Source organism: Pyrus communis, chromosome 8 (assembly GCF_041283825.1).
Source record: "Pyrus communis isolate YQ-2024b chromosome 8, ASM4128382v1, whole genome shotgun sequence".
Taxonomy (NCBI): domain Eukaryota; kingdom Viridiplantae; phylum Streptophyta; class Magnoliopsida; order Rosales; family Rosaceae; genus Pyrus; species Pyrus communis.
Genome location: NC_142572.1, coordinates 126,503 through 140,303, shown reverse-complemented (window position 1 = coordinate 140,303; position 13,801 = coordinate 126,503). Strand labels below are relative to the sequence as shown.

The window sequence follows — 13,801 nt, the reverse complement described above, 5'->3', positions numbered from 1 at the left end:
GATACGTGTTTATCATTTTCTATATTCACACGTCTAATTTTTTTACTAGGGGTGTGCTATCCACACACCCCTTGTTAATTTATGTCGTTTGATCTTCTTTAATTTAGTCAAAAGTACTGAGTACATTCTAATTTCTTTCTCTGCACCCAAGTTTGAATTCTACTTGTCCTAGTTTGAATAAATTTAACATAGACTATACTATAGTTTGTCAATATAAAAAAAATCAACGAACTTGGTTAAGCTCGCAAGGGCAACGTGCTCTTTGCTTTGCACTCAAGTTGAAATGTCATCCTTGCAATCTAGATTTGTTTGGTGTAGATTGTCTCTTGTATAAACAAAAGTTCCAATATTAATGTACAAATAGAAGCCGCCCCTATAATTTCAATAAAAGCGATGTTTTTTTGCTCGTACACCCTTATTTATTTTTTTAACTTGAAATTGGATGAATAAAATGATAATTAATGGACAAAATGTGCAAAAATAAGAGAGAGAAAACAATGTGTGCGGATTTCATTTACCAATTGCGTAACGGAGACACGAAATGATTGATTGCCGTACGTGGTAATATGGTGATCATCAGGTAATGGTGTGTACACGAAATGATGGTTTTAGGCATATAAATAATCGCAATTTGCAATTGCACAACATGTGTGCGACCTGTTTGATTCAATTTGCAATTTTCATTGCATTCTTGAGAGAGAGTCGGAGTTCATCAATTGTGAATTGTGAAAAGACAGAGAAGTTTAATCCTAATAAACATGATACAAATGTAATCAAAGAGCTACACTCGGAGATGGTACTCCTCATCCCAAGTCCCCTCCCTAACGTTGGAGCAGAGCAATTCCAAGTAAACATGATCCACTTTTTCCCCCAACTTTGGTGCCTCAGTAACCAAGCCAAATCCTCCAGCACAAGCACAACTAGATATCTTGGAGCAACTTACCAGAGAGGCAGCATGCACGGTTACTCCACGACTGCACAAAGAACTTGCTCAACATCTGTGCTTTCTTGTAAAACACGTTATCGTACCAATACTGCTAAAATGTAACGCTAGCCGCCAAGAAGAATAGAAAACAGCATGGACAACAAAGCATATAGACGTCAAATAAATGCATCAAAACTCAAACCAGGTGACCGCACGAACATATTTATAGCTGACTATTCATATTAGAAACAAATTCCTGCGAAAATTAGAAGAACAATAGCAAAGAGTAGCAAAACTTAGAAGAATCCCATTTGCAATCATTCAAATTCATCAACTAAGATAGACAACTGACTCTGTTTTACTCCAAATTGTAATGATAGTTGTAAACCCTCATCTGCTTTCTTTGATTGGTTTTCTTCTCCACGTTCAGAACCTAGATTTAAACTCTAGCCCTCTTGCTACTGCAACTTGGGCACTTGTACTGCTTGATATGCTCAGCCTTTGCAGGTGTAATCTTTACACATTTTCCATGGAACCATCTCTCGCACACATCACAGCAAATCCAGAACTCATCAGCCCCATAGTTGTCTCCGCAAGCCCCGCAAGTTGCGCCTTGTTCATCATCTTCTTCTTCTTCTTCCCCGCTTTCATCCTCTTCTTTAGGCAGCGGAGACATTTTTACTCCTTTGCTCTGGGGGTGCTCAGACTGCCGAGACTGTTTAAAGGCAGCACCAACAAAGAAAGAGATAGGATTAATTATAAGGGGAAAACAATGGCTATAGAAGGAAGACATATAAACAAAACAAAAAAAATCATATCACGAAAACTAGTCCACATCTTACCCCCTTTCCACTGGATTTGTTCTTGCTACTGTTGTGAGGAGTAGATTGGTCTTTTGGTTGTTTAGCATTTCCTGTCACAACTTCAAATATGGTGGGGAGATCATTTATCATCTGAAAAAGTCTCTTCCTGCAAGTTTCAAAGCCAAATAAAATTAGAACCACCTTCATATGATATTATCCAACTATCACTTGGCTTTTGCAGAATGGGTATATTTCCCTATCCTACAGCATGAACGGCTCTACTCTGACATTCTCAATCCCATCAATGTCAATGAAATCCACTGGTCCAACACCTTAGGGATTGCATATAACTGGTACTGAATAGAAACTATCTTGATTAATCATGAAATAATTAACTTGAGGTTAAAATTTTGCATGTCAACTTTAATCCCAATAACGTATTCATCTGCAATCAGTTCCCACACCACCGACCCCAGAAAAAAGAAGTTTGCAAACCACTTCTTTATGACATTCTCAACCTCTAGGATATCTTCAGAATACCCATCATTACCAAGCAAACATGATTGTAGACGATAGCCAAAAATCACAGATGTATGATGAGGTAAATAATTTAGAATAAATGCAGACATCAAACTATGTGTCTTCAGACAAGATTTAAGGCTAGGCCAGTAAGGTATCCACAAGAATATTCAATGACAGACAGTCAAAAATGAGGAAAATAGATTGGAAGTGGATGGAGGAAGATCATCTGAAATCAATCATCAATATAGTTATGCAAATGATCTAAACCCCCAAGTTCCCTGCCCATACAGGAATGCATACCAACATACACATATACACAGAGTCACACACACACACACACACACACATGCTCGTATATAGCGAGATATTGCAGCAAAACAATTGGATTTAAAGGCTTTTCAGGTACCCAAGCAATGAAATTCTCAAATGCTGGTTCAAGCAAAATTGAATCCCAGCCACCAATTTTCTATATTATAAGAAATTAAATCTCTTCTCAGTAGAAGAAAAAACCACAAATATCATAAGGTAAGATAAAAATACCATAACAATCTCTGCTCAATTCGTCTATCATTCTCGCATGTAAGCACTCTTGTCTAATGCAGGTAGCTCATAGCATCAACTTGAGCTACTTAGATATGAAGACAGGAAAACCTCGAAATTACTAAAAGAAAAAAGATAGAAGCCCTTGTAGTCGTAATGAAAGGACACTAGGACTTATTCTAAGCAGTTTGGTTGAAGGTTTGTTTAATAATTCAAAATTATCCACGGTTAAAACCCTTTTAGCATCCTGAATCAAAGAGAAGAGAAGGAGAGGGGGGGGGGGGGGTGGGGTTGTGAAAGAGGCAGGCGATTGCTCCAAGAACATGATTTTTCACCTACTACAATCAGGAAGACTTCATTATGGCAAGGAAGATACTGACAACCTTTCTAGATAATGCAATAAAAAAATTCCATGGTTTCCAATGCAGCCCAAAATAGCTTTGCAGTGGAGCGAGTGAAAAAGGCACCCCAAAAGTATATGCAGATATCTTATATTAAACGACGTTTCTGTGTAACAAAGAGCAGAACATATTAGGAAGCAGCAAGGGACCTCCACTTTCATCCACTTGAACACAGTCCATGCAAGAAGTCTATCAGTATTGCTACATACCTAGCATTAGTTGATTCAACATAATCAAATGCTAGTATTTAATGGATAGGCTATATAAACCATGAGGATAGCAAACAAAAGCATTTTCCTTGGAATAGCCTAGAAATAAAAAGGAGGAGGTAGAAAACGTGGTTATTATAAGTAGATGCATTGAATTTATGAATTAACTTTAAAGAGAGCTTCTAAATCTTCTTTAGTTTAACCAGCCACTTAATGTCATATGCGGATAAAGTAACAACTCATTCAAATATGCATACAAAATATGTAAACAGCTTAGCAGTCATATGCAAGGTAACTATCAATAATAAGATACCACAACCTGCACAAACTGATGCACCAAAAAGACATAGTATTCAGCTGATAGTTATGTCAACAGAAAAAGCTGACTTGAAGTTTCATATGGCAGGTAACTCTTTTCTCTACTGCTTTTGAAAACAGTCATTAGAGGTTGTAATATGGAGATTTAAAAAATAATAATTAAATTGGGGTTCTAGCAACTGTTGTTAAAGTAGAAAAAGTTCTGTAACAAATAAAATTCAATACACCAGACAACAGCTTGATCTCTATACTGCAGAAGAATAACTCAGGACGAATAAATATATTCAATACTTGGTGCTACATAGAAATATGATAACAAAAGATTATAACTCATGAATACAGCTTGTGCATTTCCCAATTATAATAGAATATGTTTAAGAGGTGAGTTGTTTTAACTAAAATTTTCTAATATAAGTTGTGCAAATACAGAGAAAAACCAAGTTCATACCTTTCATTCTTACCAAACCCAAAACGTGCACCAAAATAGAATGCAACAGCAAGCAACCATGAATCACTGTGAACTGCAACCAGTGACAACCAGTCCTTCTCCTGCATCCCATCCCTAGCAAAGTTTATACCTAATGCTGGCTCGGGAAGTTCAGGAGGAACCTCCTCAACAGGCAGGTTAACTTCCCATGTCTCATTTGGTAGTCCATACAGGCACAAGTTCTCCTTCTCTGCAAGCACAACATTTGTGTTAAAAAGAAACAAACAAAAGGGAAGATAGTCTTTCTTAACCGCGTTGTAACTTGTAACTGATTCAACATCCATCAAATACTATTTTGGTTATGTGTACAACTATAAATTAAAAAAGGAATGCAGAAAGCATTTTCTTACATATAGAAGAAAAGAGAGGAATTTGATAATTATCAAAACTAATTTATTAAATTTGTCAACACTTAATAACTCCAAAGTCCAAATACATAAGGTAAGAGGTACCGAACAACATAGAATTGCATGTAATATAAAATTCTCAAATCCCAGTGGCGAGAAATTTTCATAGCTCGAGGCAAAGAGCATATATTGCTCCAAAGAAAAGGAAAATTTGTGGTTCTGCTCAACATCCAATAAGAAAGCATGACGCAGAAAGATCCACTGAAAAATTAAATGTATACACTACTGTAACCAAATGAAAAAGAGAGAAAAACACGACACAGGTGGAAAATTCTCCTCCAATGATCTAATTGATTTACTGCCAACGAACTTGGTTCCCTGATTGACTTGAAAAGTAGGTATTCCATCTATACAGAAACTCATCCCAAAAGGCAAGATAAATCTGAAAAATACCTACTTTTGGACTTAAGTTTATGTATTTAGACTTAAGTTTATAGAACATTTGCAATACCATAGCCAGAAGTCAAACAACCAAAAGCAACCAGGAAACTATGTCATTTTCCTTTGGCACCATTACTCCGCAACGGTAGGCATGTGTAGTGGGTTTCGGAGGCCATAAAATTCAATGCCCCTTCGAAGAGGTTAATTTTGGTAAGTAAACTTCTTATCACTAAGAATGGTGTCTTTGCCTTTATGTATCAAGATGGGGTATCTAGTAATAGAAAACGGGCATAAGAGGATGTTTCGTGTTCGAAGTGCTGCACAATAGCAGTTACATTTTTATTTTGTTATACAGCACAAAATACAGCTAAAACGATTAAGTTTTTTTTTTTTATTCATGATCATGGTGCAGCAAATTCACTTTATAAATCAAGCTTCAACAGTTAGAAATTAAAACAAACAAACATATGAATGGAAAGGACCACAAAAATGGGCCTTATACCACAAAAAACAGAGAAGGTATACGTAAGAAAAAGAAAAGATAACCCACCAGGATCGCACAGTTGATAAAACTTCTGAACGTCTGCAAAAATGAACCAAAAATTTAAGTTAAACCATGAAAGGAAATTCACATACGCAAGTAGAGAGATGTAAAAGAATTAAGAGGTTAAAAAACATAAAAAATGAGAAGCGGGCGAACCATTGGTGAGGGCCTTAATCAAGCCGGCGCGTCTGCCTCTGAAGTCGCTGAAGACTTCCTCCACTGTTCGAGGTATTGGGTGCGGTATGCCCTCCATTGTGCTCCCTCTGCCTCAATTTCAATTTCTTCAACTCAATCTCAAATGCTACCTATTGGAGAGAAATGGGTCGCCAAGGGAAAATCAGAGGGATATGATGGTGGAATTGAATTGGATTTTCTACTTCTGATTAGGAAATTAGGGTTTGCTGGTTTGGTGAATTGGGGATTCTAATTATTTGTTGCTGTTGATAAATAAAATTTAATTTTGTTTTAGACAGCCAGAAAGGTGTTGCAACCGAACGGAGACTGAATCGAAGAGAAATACAAATACGAGGTGGATAGGATGATGGGGGGGATTTAAAGGAAGGGTTGATATTTCATATTCAGGTGGGTTTTACTCGCCGATTTGCAATGCTAGCGGTAAGGGCCCGTTTGGTTATGTTTCCTAGAACAGCCTTTCATTTTATCAATCACATATGGTCCGTAATGTTTTTGTTCATTTTTTTCATTCATCTAACACAAAAGGTCCATAACGTTTTAGAAATTCATCATTTTTCTCTCTAACGTTCCAAATTGATTAAAAGTGTAGTCCTTCGAGTTTACTCCTGACAACTACTCGGATAAATTCTTAGTGGATGTTTAGTATTTTACTCGAATATAACTTTTCAACTTAAAACACAAACTCAAAATTTTTGTTTGGTTAACCTATTTTAAAACCCCACACTTGTACCCAAAGAAAAAAACCCCACACTTGGGAAAAACTCAAAAACAACCTATTTTCTTGAGAAGACAAAAAATGTGTTTTTGCAATTTTTTTCTTTCAATTGTAGAGTTGTTCTTCAGACTAATCAAAATCTTGGCACACTACATAATTTGACTACGCTTGATTTACCTCTTGTTGGAACCAAATTTTCGCACCTCCTTAGATTTAACTACCATAATAAAAAACCAGCAAAAGAAAGTAGAGATTGTAGTGCACTGGTATGGTACTAGTCAAGAACTCTCCAACGATCAAGTTAGTAAAATTATTTTAAGAACCTAGGTAGCAGGTAGTACGTGATACATTTTATCTGAACCCTGGGGTGTATATTTATACTAGTTAGAGAAGACACCTTACAAGAATAGTAATCCTTAATCAACCAGGTGAATCCTAGAGAAAATCTCTTCCTTTTAGGCTGATGATTGCTTGAGACGCATGTCAATCTCATTATAATAGGGATCCTAAATACTCGCGAGACTTCCCTAATCAAGGTTTGATTAGGTTTTCCCTTCTTGGAGGATCAAGCAGATCTTTCTTGGTAAAATGAATCATGCCTACCAATTTGGAGCGTATCAGAGTAATTTGGTCCGATAATCTGGTTTCGTGAACTTAATTCGATATCAATCACCCACACCTAAATTTACTACCCATTCCGGCTACTCCGAATCAATGGTGGAGTAAGGATTTCATATGCGGGGAGGCTCACATACATAGGTAATTTGAACCCATAACATGAGAGATTGTAGTTATCTGCATAAAAATTAAAAGATCTTAAATTCATTAGATAACACTAAAAATATTGCGCAAACCTAGAAACCCGAGTATGAAGTCAAAAGTATGCAAGAATTTTTTAAAACACAAGTTAAAGCCAAGGAAAAGTTGAAAGAACAAAGAAGGGAAGTGAAGATTACACAACAATATGAAGCATGGAGAGAGAAAAATGAGTCCTGACTTGGAATGAAAAAGAGTTTGGATTTAGGATACATTTGAATTTTAATACTGATATGTAGCAACAACATCTGTTATAGTAGCAAGAAGAAAAAAGGCAGGATGGGTTAGGGACCATTCTGGTCCCTTAATGGCTTTGCCATTGCTTCGAATGTTGCATTGTGAGATTCCAAAAACCAGTCTTACCCCTCTCTCTTCATTGTTGTGCCCTTACGAGTCAATGTGAAAAGATCATGAGATCTAGTGATGTGGTGCATATCTCATCTATTAATGGTGGATTAAGGCTTAGGGGGAATGAGGTTGAGTGAGTGTCAATGGATCTTGGCGCTACGAAGAAAAAGAGAGTTCGGGGAAAATGGAGTTCAAGAGAAACGGCTTAATATGGGAGGTTTTCTTTTTTTTTTTTTTTCTTTTTTTTTTTTGGACCAAACTTCACTAGGGGGTTGGCTTAGTCTCGCAATAGGCTAGCAATAATGTGGTTTAAATTCGTCTTTGGTGAGAATCGAACCTAAGATTTCTCACTTACAAGTGAAGAGGAATACCACTAGATCGTAGTACTAAGTGACAATATGGGAGGTTAAGAGAAGAGGAAAGGTATGAAGGGAGTTCTTTGTGGGTGTAGATTTATTTTTTAGGGTTAATCTCAGTTTACTACCCTAACATTTCTTGATTTTCAACATTTGATAAATCAAGTTTTTTTCATTTCAAAATGGTACCTGAAGTTATAATTTTGGGACAACTTTATACCTCCATTAAGGTTGCTGTTAAATTAGCCATTAACTTGTGACGTGGCGCCCACGTGAACAATAATTGGACGCCATGTGTCAATATGGGTCCAAGTGGATATTAAAAAAATTTTAAACTTTACAAATTCAAAAAAAAAAAAAAATCAAAATTTTTTTTTCTCTTCCCCTTATCTTCGACTCTACTCTCCTCCATACCCAACCCACATCTCCCTCACTTCCCTAACCCCTTCCTCTTAGAGCAACTCCAGCGTTGGAGCCCTCCCCCCTGGCAATACACTATTCAATCCACCTAATGAACAGTAACTGCCCTTAATGAACAGTAAGTAGCCTTGGCAATAGAATTTGCATCTCCACCATTACACTTCAATAGCCCTGGCAATAGGCAATAAAATATTAGTATTTTTTTTATTTATAAAATAATACAAAATAATTTTAATTGTAATATCGGATAAGATTTTTAATCGTTCTCGTTGCGCCACGTGTCATTATCCGAAGTATTATTAAATAATACAAAATAATAAAAAATAATACAATTATTGGTGATGGATTTCTGATAAGATTATTAACCAATCACGTCGCGCCACGTGTCATAATCGGTTCACAATCTTTGAGGATAGATTTCCATCAGATTTTTAACGAATGACGGCATGCCACGTGTCATAATCTGTTCACAATCTTTGAGGATAGATTTCCATCAGATTTGTAACGAATGACGGCATGCCACGTGGCATTATGCACAACCTAATCCTTTATGAATCCTCTATATAATCCACCATCCATCCTTACAAATCTCACACCAAAATTCTCAAGATCTCTATCATTATTCATAGTTTCTGCTTCCTTATTCACAAAAATCTGTATCATTATTCATAGTTTCTGTTTCTTTCTTTCAATGTCTTCTTCTTCTTCTTCCTCAAGGATGATGTGGGAATTCAATCAGGAAGAGGAAGAATTGTTTAACGAATCTGAAGCAATCTTCAATCACCAGGGGGTAAGAAATGAGAGGGAAGAGGATGAGGAGCGTAAAATGAGAGATGACGAAGTAAGAAGGGGCAGAGCCTCACATTCCCGTCGAGTCATCCAAGCTGCGGCTCAGATCTGCAGGCCCAGCCGTTCCGGAAACCTTGATAAAAGCAGGCAACGACGAGGTATGGAACTCTTGGATGATTATTTTGTTCCTAATAGTGCATTCCCTGATACGTACTTTAGACGTCGTTTTAGAATGGAACGACATTTGTTCAACAAAATCATGATTGCTGTTTGCAACCATGATTCTTATTTTGTGCAAAAAAAAGATGCTTTTGGTGCTATGGGTCTACTGCCTGAGCAAAAAATTACTACTGCCTTGCGGATGCTTGCATATGGAGCATCTGCAGACCAAGTGGATGAGATAACGAGGATGGGGAAATCAACCATTCTTGAGTCCCTGATGAGGTTTTGCGGAGCAATCGAATCTATCTACACCGCTGAGTACCTCCGCAAACCTACACACATGGACTTGGAGCGGCTGTTGAAGAAGGCGGAGATGCGTGGCTTTCCTGGGATGATTGGAAGCATTGATTGTATGTACTGGACGTGGAAAAAATGTCCAAGTGCATGGCAAAGCGCTTACGGGGACAGAAAATGAGCAAAAAGTATCATTTTGGAGGCGGTGGCATCTTTTGATACATGGATTTGGCACGCCTTTTTCGGGGTCCCGGGAGCTCAAAATGACATCAACGTCCTTGCCCAATCCCCAGTGTTCAACGATGTCCTGCAAGGAAAGGCACCAAAAGTTACGTATGAGGTCAATGGACGTATGTACAACGGGCCATACTACCTAGCTGACGGCATCTACCCGCGCTGGTCAACATTTGTCAAAACAGTGCCACGTCCGCGGAGTGCAAAAGAAAAACACTTTGCAAGCTGTCAAGAGGGGTGCAGGAAGGATGTGGAGCGTTGTTTCGGTATCCTCCAAGCTCGCTGGGCGATCGTCAGGGGTGCTGCCAGATTGTTTGATGTAGAGTCGCTTCGATCCATCATGATGACGTGCATCATTCTTCACAACATGATTGTGGAAGATGAGTACGATTATGAAGCTGTTGATGAATATGAGCCAGACCCGATGAACAATTCAAGAACACGTATATATTGTGCTCATGACGCCACCGATGAGCTCGTGCAACATGAGCCATTACAAAGGGATGGACGTTACAATGAAAGGCTCATTCAACGATATACTGCATTTCAAATGCCAGACATGCACAATGCCCGACAAATTGACTTGATAGAGCACCAGTAGGCATTGAAACAAGCTGAAGATAATTAAGTTCATTTAGTGTGTTTTTTTGAATTTGGTATGTTTATGTTATTTTATTTGGTGTGTTTTATTATTTGGTATGCTTATGTAATTTTTTTATGTTTATGTTTATGTAATTCTTAGTATGTTTATGTTTATGTTTATGTATTTTTTTTTTATGTTTATGTTTATGTAATTCTTAGTATATGTAATTCTTAGTATGTTTATGTTTATGTAATTTTTTTATGTTTATATTTATGTAATTCTTAGTATATGTAATTTTTTTATGTTTATGTTTATGTAAAGGACTTTTAATTAGAACCATGGACTTTTAATTATTTTATACAAGGACTTTTAATTAGAACGATGGACTTTTAATAAATAACTTACCAAATTAATTTGAATAAATATTCAAGAAATTGGAAACAACATAAATAATACAAACAATAAATAATAAATTACAACCCAAAGTGATTGGAAAATTATGGGCTCCGATTACAAAAAGTACTCTATTCATTATCACCTAACCAATTTGTGGTGCTAGGATGATCTTCTCTTGTGGTGCTAGAACCACCTTGGCTTGCTATTGTTTCTCTTGCACGCCTCCTTCGCACCACGTCCGCTTTCTCTGACTTCCAAAAAAATTTAGAATTTGGAGACTTCCCTTCTAAAGACATGTTCATAATCTCACGATCTTGTTGAGCCCGTCTTTCTTCTCTAACATGTTCCCTTTCTTGCCTAAGTAGCTCTCTTTCTCTCTCATTAGCATAAAATTCTCTCTCAACAGCTGCCTGTTTTGATGCCTCTCTAGCCTTATCAGCCTCATCTTTCGCCAGGTCCCTCGCCAAAGTCAATTCACCTTGGCGAGTAAGTTCTTCCATGAACTTTGCATAATCGTTCTTGGAAGCACTCCCTTTTCTCTTTGAAGCCTTCTTACCTTGAGGCCTAATTGGAAAACGGGTCGAACCCGACGCTTGTTCAGGAATGGGCGTTTCGGGCACTTCTTCTGCATCATCTTCATGAACATGATCGGGTGTAGAGTGTAGAGGGTTGCTGTTCATGTGCACTTCTGGACCGACTGGCACAACTCTAAATTTAGGACAATCTTTGACAATATTCCAACATTCCCACCGGTTGAATGATTTATTTTTGCTTTTGGTTTTGGCAGCGTACCAAGCTTGTGCTTGAAGTTCCTACACAATAAAAATAAGTATAACAAATAAATAATACAAATAAATAATTATAATGAAAATAAGTAACAAATAAATAATTATAATGAAAATAAGTAACTAGCAAATATATACATATATATATATATATATATATATATATATATAAGTAACAAATATAATGAAAATAAGTAAGAAGGCTTCAAGTTTAGTAAATAATGAAAATAAGTAACAAATAAATAATTATAATGAAAATAAGTAACTAGCAAATATATACATATATATATATAAGTAACAAATATAATGAAAATAAGTAAGAAGGCTTCAAGTTTAGTAAATAATGAAAATAAGTAACAAATAAATAATTATAATGAAAATAAGTAACTAGCAAATATATACATACATATATATATATATATATATATATATATATATATATATAAGTAACAAATATAATGAAAATAAGTAAGAAGGCTTCAAGTTTAGTAAATAATGAAAATAAGTAACAAATAAATAATTATAATGAAAATAAGTAACTGGCAAATATATACATATATATATAAGTAACAAATATAATGAAAATAAGTAAGAAGGCTTCAAGTTTAGTAAATAATGAAAATAAGTAACAAATAAATAATTTTAATGAAAATAAGTAACTAGCAAATATATATATATATATATATATATATATATATATATATTTATATGTCATGTTAATCATAACATGGGGCTAGAGTTCCAAGTTTAGTAAATAAATAATACAAACAAACAAATAAATAAATAATACAAACAACATAATTATAATGTAACAAATAAGTAACAATAAATAATAAATTTTGTACGTAACAAATAAATAATACAAACAATAAATAATAAATTATGTAGATAACAAATAAATAATACAAACAAATAATTATAATGTAAATTTGGGTATCAAATAAATAATATATTGTTACCTGATCCGAGTAATTTTCCCCACTTCGAATATTAGTACTAGCTTGTGCCAAAGCGTCTCTCCACGTACTAAACGATTGGCTAAGTAATTTCCAACGACTGGACATCGATTTTTTGGTTCTTTTCCCACCAATTTTCTCAAGAAAATTGGTATGAATAAGACTCCACATTTCTCGCAACTGCATCTCATTACCCGTAAGCGAACTATGAGTAACTTCAACCCAGCTAGTACACAACGCAACATCTTCAATAAGCGACCAATTCGTACCTGCACCAGTGGTCATTTTGTTGAAAAAAAATGGATTCAAACTTTGAGACAAAGAAAGGAATGTGATTGAAAGTAGTTGAGAAAATATGAAATTGTTGTGTAAGGTAGATGATAATGAGAAGGTATTTATAGAAAAGTAAAAACAATTTTTTTTACAATTTTTTCAGATTTTTCAGATATTTTTTTTGAATTTTTTTGAATTTTTTACAATTTTTTTTAAAATTTTTATTCAATTAATTAATCTCTGCCGTTGGATATAAAAAAATTTGAATTCCAACACTCCAGATTGTGCCATGTGTCACAACGGTAACTTTTCAGATTTTTAAAACTATTTTTTCATTTATTTTTTAATTTATAAAGCATTTTAATATCCACCGTTGATCTCAGATCGAACGGTGGATATTAAATCTGACTTTTTTTTTTTTTTTACCGTTGAGATCTAACGGTCCACATTAAGTGACCGTTAAGATCTAACGCACCGTGGGAAGTCACGTGGCTTCCCAACGGTAACTGACATAATCTTTTTTTTTCTGATTTTTGTGTCGGGACGCGCCCCCACGCGCGGGTGGGGTGCACGCGCCTGACACAAAAAAAATTAAATAATGCGCTGACGCCACCCTGGCGTCAGCCTTGCGTCACCCCCACCTCGGGCTCAAGGCCTGGCAATCCCTCATGGGCCCTTTGCTCGGGCCTCCCCCTTCCATCGGGCTACCCAACACTGGAAGCCTCCCACCGGCCCTCGGGCCATTGTTTTGGACCCTGTCCCCCGAGCAATACCCAACGGTGGGAATGCTCTTATAGCCCTCCTTCATGAACATGTCCTCTATGTATAACCCAGCCTTTTCCTCCTACACCACGGTGGCGCAATACCATTTTCCCCAACCACAACCACTGATGTCGCCGCACCTCTGATCAACTCCTCGTCATCTTCGGCCACACATTCTCT

At 36.2% G+C, this 13,801-nt stretch overlaps 1 protein-coding gene across 1 annotated transcript; it reads right to left on the bottom strand.

The window, feature by feature from the left end:
• Positions 1-1,131: 1,131 nt before the first annotated feature.
• On the bottom strand, positions 1,132-6,220 carry LOC137717950 (PHD finger protein ALFIN-LIKE 7). Its single transcript, XM_068457461.2, has 5 exons — positions 5,694-6,220; positions 5,544-5,576; positions 4,167-4,395; positions 1,768-1,894; positions 1,132-1,640 (listed from the first exon to the last, which is right to left on the bottom strand). Exons 1-5 carry the CDS (start codon positions 5,788-5,790, stop codon positions 1,365-1,367), a joined length of 762 nt encoding a protein of 253 aa, XP_068313562.1. The 5' UTR covers positions 5,791-6,220; the 3' UTR covers positions 1,132-1,364.
• Positions 6,221-13,801: the final 7,581 nt, after the last annotated feature.

Bases quoted from the DNA above. Each gene is read 5' to 3' on its own strand.
- LOC137717950 (XM_068457461.2), bottom strand. From the start codon at position 5,790: ATGGAGGGCATACCGCACCCAATACCTCGAACAGTGGAGGAAGTCTTC. The intron at 5,577-5,693 runs GTTCGCCCGCTT...TCATTTTTGCAG, and splicing joins GATTAAGGCCCTCACCAATG to ACGTTCAGAAGTTTTATCAA. The intron at 1,895-4,166 runs GTATGAACTTGG...TGAAACTTGCAG, and splicing joins GGGTTTGGTAAGAATGAAAG to GAAGAGACTTTTTCAGATGA.